The sequence below is a fragment of the Arachis duranensis genome, chromosome 6 (genome assembly GCF_000817695.3).
Source record: "Arachis duranensis cultivar V14167 chromosome 6, aradu.V14167.gnm2.J7QH, whole genome shotgun sequence".
Classification (NCBI taxonomy): domain Eukaryota; kingdom Viridiplantae; phylum Streptophyta; class Magnoliopsida; order Fabales; family Fabaceae; genus Arachis; species Arachis duranensis.
This window is the reverse complement of record NC_029777.3, coordinates 105,057,920-105,067,040: the sequence shown is the minus strand read 5'-3', so window position 1 is coordinate 105,067,040 and position 9,121 is coordinate 105,057,920. Positions and strand designations below refer to the sequence as shown.

Genomic DNA, 9,121 nt, shown 5'->3' with positions numbered 1-9,121 from the left:
TACTAAAATTTTATTTTAAAATTTGACACATTTAATGATTTTAAAATTTATAAACATTGATATTTCATTATTTATATACATCATATTTGAAACTCAAATACATAGAAAATAAAACTTAACAATAAGTTCTTTACATTATTTATTTACATGGATACTTAACAATCTTACATATTAAATTATTCCATCATTGATCAAATGACCAATATTTTCTTCAGGATCCTCAAAGAAATCAGATACATCATAATGAGTGGTGGAATTTTTAGCATCATTTGAAACGAAATTCGACTCTTTTTCCTTGTCGTCCTTTTTCAAAGATGCCTGGTAAAGATCGACTAGGTGCCTTGGGGTACGACAGGTACGTGACCAATGGCCCTTTCCACCACAACAGACACACATATCCTCTGTTGATTTATTCTGTCCGACATTTCTTTCTTTATCTCACTTCTGGTGAGATCCTCTCTTTTGAATATAATTCTTTTTTCTCCCATAATTTTTCTTGTTATTAAAACCTTGCCATTTACCTCTTCTGAGGTAATTTGCCGCATTTACTTTAGGAAATGGGGCGGCGCCTGCTGGGCGCGCTTCATGATTTTTTAAAAGTAATTCATTGTTGCGTTCAGCAACAAGAAGGCAAGAAATTAACTCAGAATATTTTTTAAATCCTTTTTCTCGATACTGCTGCTGCAGGAGCACATTCAAGGTATGGAAGGTTGAGAAAGTTTTCTCCAACATATCACGATCAGTTATTTTTTTTTCCCACACAATTTCATTCGTGAGGTGATTCGAAACATTGCAGAATTATATTCATTTATAGATTTAAAATCTTGTAAACGCAAATGCGTCCATTCATACCGGGCTTGAGAAAGTATCACCGTTTTCTGATGATTATACCTTTCTTTAAGGTCTTTCCAAAGATCTGCAGGATCTTTTAATGTGAGATATTCATTTTTCAATCCTTCGTCAAGATGACGACGAAGAAAAATCATGGCTTTGGCTTTATCCTTCTGGGATGCATTATTTTCAGCCTTAATGGTATCTCCAAGATCCACTGAATCAAGATGGATTTCAGCATCTAATACCCATGATAAATAATTGTTTCCAGATATATCAAGAGCATTGAATTCAAGATGAGAGAGCTTCGACATAATAAAAAAAATTTACCTGAGTCTTCCTAAAAATTTGATCAAAGTCTCGTGCTGATAACGTGTTGTGAAATAAATAAATATGAAATAAAAAGTGTAAATAGAAATTCTAGTATTAATATAATTAGCTCAATATAGATGATTCATATATGTGGCTCATTAATTTAGTTATGGGAAAAATTTTGGTGTATTGGCTGAAAATGGGTATATTGTGTGTATTGCAAGAATGTGGACATGTCAGATGGTAGTGCAACACGCAGGGGGCGTGTTGCCTGAACCACGTGGGGGGCGTGGAAGCCACGTGTATGGATGTGGTTGTGCCAACAGGGCAGCACGCAGGGGGCGTGCTGAGTCAGCACGCAGGGGGCGTGCTGACGTGGCGATACATGAATGGATCAGAGGGGAAATCACGCAGGGGGCATGGTGAGTTAGCACGCAGGGGGCGTGCTGACGTGGCAACACCTGATAGGTTGGGAAGCACGTGGGGGGCGTGCTGAGGTGGCACGTGGGGGGCGTGCTGAACGAGCACGCGGGGGCATTCTGACACGTGTCAAAGCGTGATTGGTTGAGGCAGGCAGCACGTGGGGGGCGTGTTAAGTGCACCTCTCTATATAAGGCAAAGCTCGAAAGTATTTGCATGCTGAAGAAGATTTGAGTGTTCTTTGAGGCTATTGTTAGTGCAATGGAGGGCACTGCAAACTTGATGGTGTATAGCAACGGTGAGATAATACATAATACTCATGAGGGAGTGAGGTTTGTATCCCAGAATTCGTTTTCATTTGTGGTTCCATGCACGATGACGTTAATGAAGTTGCAGAACGGCCTCTGTAAAAGCATGGAGAACAGTACGTTAATAAGAGTGAGCAGAATTCTGTACCGGAATCCGATTGTAGTTTTTGGTGGTCTAATACAGTTTGATGTCATGCCGATCACTGATGAAACGACTATGCAGAACATGTTTCAAATTCACCGGCAGACTCGGATGCGACACCCACAGATTGAGGTGTACATTGAGTATGAAACTGTAGAGGCAGTGGCGGTTCAGAATGATATAGATATACATGATGATAGAGGTGCAGTGTACGAAGGAATGAATAGTGACAGCGAAGAGGACTTCGAAGCCACTTATGAGGCCGGCAACGAAGATGAGGATGGTGATATGGTAGTTGAGGAAGCAGCAGAGAATGTAGTGGTTCGTCCGCCGAGCAGTCAACCGATGGACGTTCCACCTTTTATGCGTGAGTTGGATCTCGAGGCCATGCATGCCCCCGAGTTTCCGGAATATACAAACATAGGTACGTGGTGACTAAATAATAAGTTTTTGTTAGTTTATACGTTTGATTGAGCAATAAACAGTGTTGTCATAACCGGACCAGACCGGACCGGACTTGTCGGTTCGATTTGAAAACCGGTGAACCAAACATTAAACCGGTCCGGTAGGTTAATTAAATCGAATAAGGAAACGAACCGGTATGAATTGGTCAAACCGAAAATGAACCGATGAAAATCGGTCAAACTCAGTTAACCGGTCTTATCGAACTGCTGAAAATTAATATAGCTGAATATTCTTAAAATTTTATTAAAGATATGTATTTTAATTTTTAACTTTAAATTTTTTTTACTATTTTTCAATTTTGTTGACATAGGCGTTGCCGATGCTGAGGATGGGGAGTTCCGGATTGGAATGGAATACAGTTCTAGAAAGTCGGTCGTCGCAGCGATTAAAAGTTTCACTATTGCTAGAGGAGTTGACTATGAGGTGTATGAGTCTGAGCCACAAATGTTCTATGCAAAATGCAAGATGTACAGGCGTGGATGTGACTGGCTTATCCAAGCTAGCTTGATACGGAAAAAAGGTTATTGGGAGATACGAAGATACAACGGTAGGCACACGTGCACGATCGGAACGATTTCACAAGATCATTCAAAGTTAGACTCAGATACAGTTGCCGATGCTATAAGGCCATTAGTCGAGACGGACCCGTCCATCAAGGTGAAATCTATAATTGAGGAAGTCCAGTCAAGGTTCAACTATACCATCAGTTACCGAAAGGCTTGGTTGGCAAAGCAGAAGTCCATAGCCAACATTTTCGGTGGTTGGGAGGATTCTTACCAAGCCTTGCCATGGTGGCTCTCGGCCATGGTGCAGAAGATGCCTGGTTCAGTTGTCCAAATAGAAACACGACCACTGTACAACGGGAATGAGGAGGCGCAAGGTGTAAAAATACTTCATCGTGTATTTTGGAGTTTCAATCCATACATTAGGGCATTCAGGCATTGCAAGCCCCTGGTTCAGATTGACGGCACACACCTATACAGAAAATACAAAGGTACACTTCTAGTCGCTGTTGCACAAGATGGAAACCAGAACATTGTGCCTATCGCCTTTGCCTTGGTGGAAGGGGAGACAGCTGATGCGTGGCACTTCTTTCTCAGGAATCTGCTAATGTATGTTGTCAGACCGACATGAGTCAATACGGGCAGCAGTAAATCGTTCCGGTGGCGACTGACAACCTCCAAGAGCATGGTGGATGTTTTGTATAAGACACATCGGCAGTAACTTCTTAAGGGCATTCAAAGTCCCTTACTTGCAAAAGCTCGTTGTCAACATAGGGTATTCAAGAACGGTGGAGGAGTACAATATCAACTATAAGATGTTGGAAGAGCGAGGCGAGGCATATGCCAGGTGGTGCGATGCCATTAGACTCAGACATTGGGTATTGGCATTCGACGAGGGACATCGATGGGGCCATATGACAACGAACCTTGTCGAGTGCATTAACTCAGTGTTGAAGGGTGCCCGTAATCTACCTGTGTTGGCGCTGGTCCGAGCAACATATTATAGGTTAAATGAACTTTTTACGTGGAAGAGTGCTGAGACTCACGAACGCAAGCGTGCTGGATATATGTACTTCGCATTTGCGCAACAGCGGATAGAAGCAAGTATGCAACAGGCTGGGAATATAGTTGTGCACCTCTTTGATAGACGAAATGAGGTGTTTGAGGTGCGCGAAATGACTACAGAAAAGGTGTTAGTTGTTGATCTTGCGCGACGGAGGTGTGACTATGGGCACTTTCAGGTTGAACGAATACCATGTCGCCATGTTATTGCTTGCTGTGCTAACCAGCATCTCGATTGGCAGTTGTATGTGCATGATGTGTACAAGATGACGGAGGTCCGTAAAGTATATAGGTTTGAGTTCACACCATTAGGTGATCCCGATACATGACCTGCTTATGAGGGACCCACATTGGTCGCTAATCCCGCGCTGAGGCGAACGTCTAAAGGCAGGCCCAAACTGACCCGATACTTGAATGAAATGGACTCACGCGACATGCGTGGTCCTCGGATATGCCGTCTCTATAGTGCTCAGGGTCATAGTCGGAGTAGGTGTCCTCAGCGTGCTGGACCGAGTGGTGCTGGTTCGTAGTTTAGTATTGTCATGTTTTTGTTTTTTAATTTGCATTTTGTTAGTCAATGCTTTTGAAATTAGACGTGTTTGTATTTTTCAATTGAAGTCTATCTATTGATATTAAAATGGTCGCTTAACATTGTCATTAACTGATTACGTAAGTTAATTGGCCCAAACATTAAACATGATTTACATAAGTTAACAAACCAAACATTAACTGATTACATACGTTCATAAAACAAACATTAAACACGAATTACATAAGTTAACAAACCAAACAGTAAACACGAAGCTCACTTCTTTCCAACGAACCAGTGCAGTCCCTTACGCATAATTCCCGTCTCTAAACGCGATGGAGTATACCTATCAGGTGGATTTCGCTCTGTCCGTAGGTCATATGGGTGACCTCGAACTGAGTCATCCACCCCCGGAGCTCCCGAACCGCCTGCCTTTGTAGGAGCGGCTGACCCACCTGCATCTATCGGAGCGGCCGACCCGCCTGCCTCTGTCGGAGCGACCGACCCGCCTGCCTCAGCTAGAGCGGATGGACCGGGAATGAACGTGTCAACAACTGCGTATGCCCGCTGACGTTGGATAAAACCACTATCACATGACGCACTCTCTGACGTGTGGTCGGAAGTACGACCCCGCAAAGCATGTCCCATATCGACTGATGCCCTACGTGGATCAGCTGGCACTGATGGTGAAGGGATACCACTGAAATCTGACCAGCCACCCAAAGCAGTGTCGGTCCAATGCTATAGTTGCTGATCTCCGTGTCCATCGCTGGAGAAGTCAAACCAATCATGACCGAAAGGAATGGTAAGTATGGGATCATGATGCTGAGAGTGGTGGCTGTGCTGGGACTGCTGAGAGTGGTGGCTGTACTGAGACTGCTGAGAGTGATGGCTGCCCTGAGTGTGATGGCTACCAGGACTTTAGGCCGGTGGCTGTGGTATATAATAAGGAAACGGCTCAAACACTGCATGCTGAGGTGGCTGAAGGGGAGGTGGCTGTGGGACAGGTGACTGTGGGGCAGGTGGCTGTGGGGCAGGTGGCTGTGGATGATGAGGAACGTACCCCGTCAATCTCAACAGATGTTCGTAGGAGCGCATGTACCAATCACGGTACTCAACCGTTGGTAAAAAATCCCAGGTCGGAAGGGGGTGCAGGTCCCGCAGTCGGCTGTATCGCCTGTTGGCCCACTCCACTATCCATGGCCCATGCAAAACTCTCCAGTCATGAAGCTGCACTCAGCATAGAACGATGCAATGCTGGTCAACTGGAATATCCCTTGGTACACCTGGAGGAGGTTGTACATATCCAAACTGACGTATCACTCGGTCCGTAGGGTGCCACTCGACACACTCGAACGACAACAACGGAGCAACGATGTCACACACCTCAAGATGGGGATGCAAGTCATCGGGGATGATCAACCCGTCATACGGCCGCCACTCAAACTGCTACAGTATTATTCGTATATTAGACCGCAAACAATAATGGTTGAAAAAAACGAATCAGAAGAACCATAACTATTTACCTCCTGCATGTAGTCTATATCATGCCTGAATGTCTCTACGGTCTTCGATGACCACGCTGTGGTCCATTCCGAATGACTCCATCTGAAACATTGTTAATTAAAAAAATTTAAATAACTCATCATATGTCAAACATGCATCATGAATATAACACATAACTAAAATAAGACTTATTACCTCCGGACAACTGGTATCTCGACCGGTGGAAGTGTTTGTCTCGGTACGGGAGCAAGACACGGCATTCGCTCCCATGCCCAAACAAACAACAGATTCAGAGGGTCATCCATCTCCTTTGTATCATATCGTGATGCACGGCATAGTGCTCTGTAAAGATGTGCCAGACATGCTGACCCCCAACTATAAGTATGGATCCGCTCGAAATCGAAGCAATGGTAGATACTTCGCATGGGCATATGCGGTCGACTTGTCCGTGAATAGAGTCGACCCTAAAAAACAAAAGATCTGACATCTGACGTATTGCCGGATGGATTCCTCAGTATCCAACAGCTCTACGTCTCTAATACGTCGAACCCAACCCAGCTTTATATAGGACTCCGCATTATCACTGACTGATGGCTGACGACCGAATATCGCTATGCCCTGACTTTGAACGAAGTCGCTACTACTATCTGTCCATCCACTGACAGGCTCTCCGTCAATGGGTAGGCCGAAGATATGAGCGACATCCTCTAATGTCACTGTAACCTCACCGATCGGCAATACAAAGGTGTGGATCTCAGGCCTCCACCTTTCAACCAGAGCAGCTAACATGGGGTGAAATTCTCTTATGACTCCAATTCTAGAGACGTGATAGAATCCGGTGCCGCGTAAGTAGTTCTCCACCATCGGATTCCACGTCTATGGCGGATCCTGTTAGGCTGTATCAACAAAGATATATGTTACATTAATTAAATAATAATCCTTATAAATATTTTAATAAACATTCACATATTTATTTTAATATTTTATTTATTAAAATATTTAACATAACCTATTTATTTATTTACTTATTAAAAATTTAAATTATTTATTTATTATAATATTTATGTATTAAATTAATTTATTATAATATTATTTCTTTATTAATATACGCATATTTATTTATGTTAAAAAGTCCAAAATATTTTTTTTATTCTTGAATATATATTCATAACAGCAAAAGTTAAAAAATAAATTATTAAAATACTACATAAATTATTATTATTACTATTATTATTATTATTATTATTATTATTATTATTATTATTAACGTTTATTTCATAAAAATTATTATTATATTACTAAAATCTTTATAAAATACACAAAATAATATTCATATTACAAAATACATACATTAAAAAATATAAATACATAAAAAATAAATTTTAAATACATAAAAAATTAAAATTTGCCAACTTACATAAATAGGATGATCCAAATAGTTGATAATATGTTCTTCGAGCGCCATATAATTACGTACCATTTTTTTTAATCTCTTAAACTAATAATTATTTTATTTCACCGAATAACTACTACTCACTACACTATCCTCACTAGTGCCTATACCTTCTAGCCAATGTTGATTGATCTATTCCAAGGGTGATTGATAAGAACACATACACCATACTAAAATTAAAAGAGACCATGTTTACATTTGATTTTAGGAGGAATCATCAACTGTAATATAATACAATTATCAAGTAGAAAATAGTTATTATCGGTGTATTTGCAACTCATTAATCGCTTGGAATAGATCAAATTTTTAGATTTATCAATAATTAAGAAATACGAAATAAATAAATAAACGTATTTAAAAAGCCAAAAAAGTAAGTTATAATTTACTATAATTTTCAAATTATGACTCCACAAAAATATATATCTTTTTAATTTAAATTATTGATATAAAATAAAAAGTAATTCCTTCATTTTTTGATAATCTATTTCCGTCGACTAAGTTTTATTTATTAAAATTAATGGGGTCATTTTATAGTCACATTATTGAAGGAGGAGGAGAAAAAGGGTTTAGATTTTGGCCAATGTTATGGTGCTGAAAGACATTTTTTCAACAAATGCTGAAATATGTTGTGACATGTAGAGAGAGACACGTGTTTGTGTTCTTGGCACACACGCAAACAAAAATTGGATGGCAGCAGAAAGTGGTCAGAGTGAAGTGATAGTTTGTAGAGAATGATTGACCAATTTTTATGATAATTAAATAGTGCTAAGCGTTAGTGGTGGATTTTGATTACTAAAATACCAATATTTTATACAAAAAAATATACTGTAGAAAAGATAAATAATTATATTATATACTTTTTATATTAATAATAAATAATAATAAATCTGTTATGCTACTGTATAATTATTTTTCATACTTTTTAAATTTAATTTTTCATGTTTAATATTAAATTATTTTATGCTGGTAATAAAAAATAATAAAATTATTGTGATAAAATAGAAATAATAAATAAAATATGATTTTTTTATTTTTATTATTGTATTTTTTATGTTAATAATAAATTAAGTATTATATTTTTTAGATTTGGTATTATATTTTTTTGTCTTTTTTTATCAAAGATAGGAGACTCGAACCCGCAACTTCTTAGATGAATATGGGGAGATTATACCATTTGAGCTATTACTCATTAGCTTATATTTTTTTGTCTTAATAATAGACAATTACGAAGAATTTATTTTAGTTGTATTAAATTTTTTATTTTATTTAGAGAATAAAATGTATTTATTTTTATTATTAAAAACGATAAAGACGTTTATGTATTATGGAATCTGATGTTAATGTTAGTGGTATTGAATTTTTTTCTCTTTTATTTAATAGTTTAGATAAATTTATTGGTAATCAAAGTTATTTAATTAAATGTTATTGGGTTTGAATTTTTGCTTAATATGTTATATGTGGCAAGAATGAGAGTTTGTCATAATTATTAAAAGTTTATTTTTCTTCCATCATATCATAACTCTCTTTTTCTTTGTTTAAGTTATATTATTATTATTATTATTATTATTATTATTATTATTATTATTATCT

General features: G+C 38.6%; 1 protein-coding gene across 1 annotated transcript; it reads left to right on the top strand.

Moving 5' to 3' along the window:
- Nucleotides 1-1,938: 1,938 nt before the first annotated feature.
- On the top strand, nucleotides 1,939-4,372 carry LOC107495277 (uncharacterized). The gene is made up of 3 exons (XM_016116387.3): nucleotides 1,939-2,437; nucleotides 2,789-3,590; nucleotides 3,688-4,372. The coding sequence occupies exons 1-3, from the start codon at nucleotides 1,939-1,941 to the stop codon at nucleotides 4,370-4,372; spliced, it is 1,986 nt and encodes a 661-aa protein (XP_015971873.3).
- The last annotated feature ends 4,749 nt before the right edge of the window (nucleotides 4,373-9,121 follow it).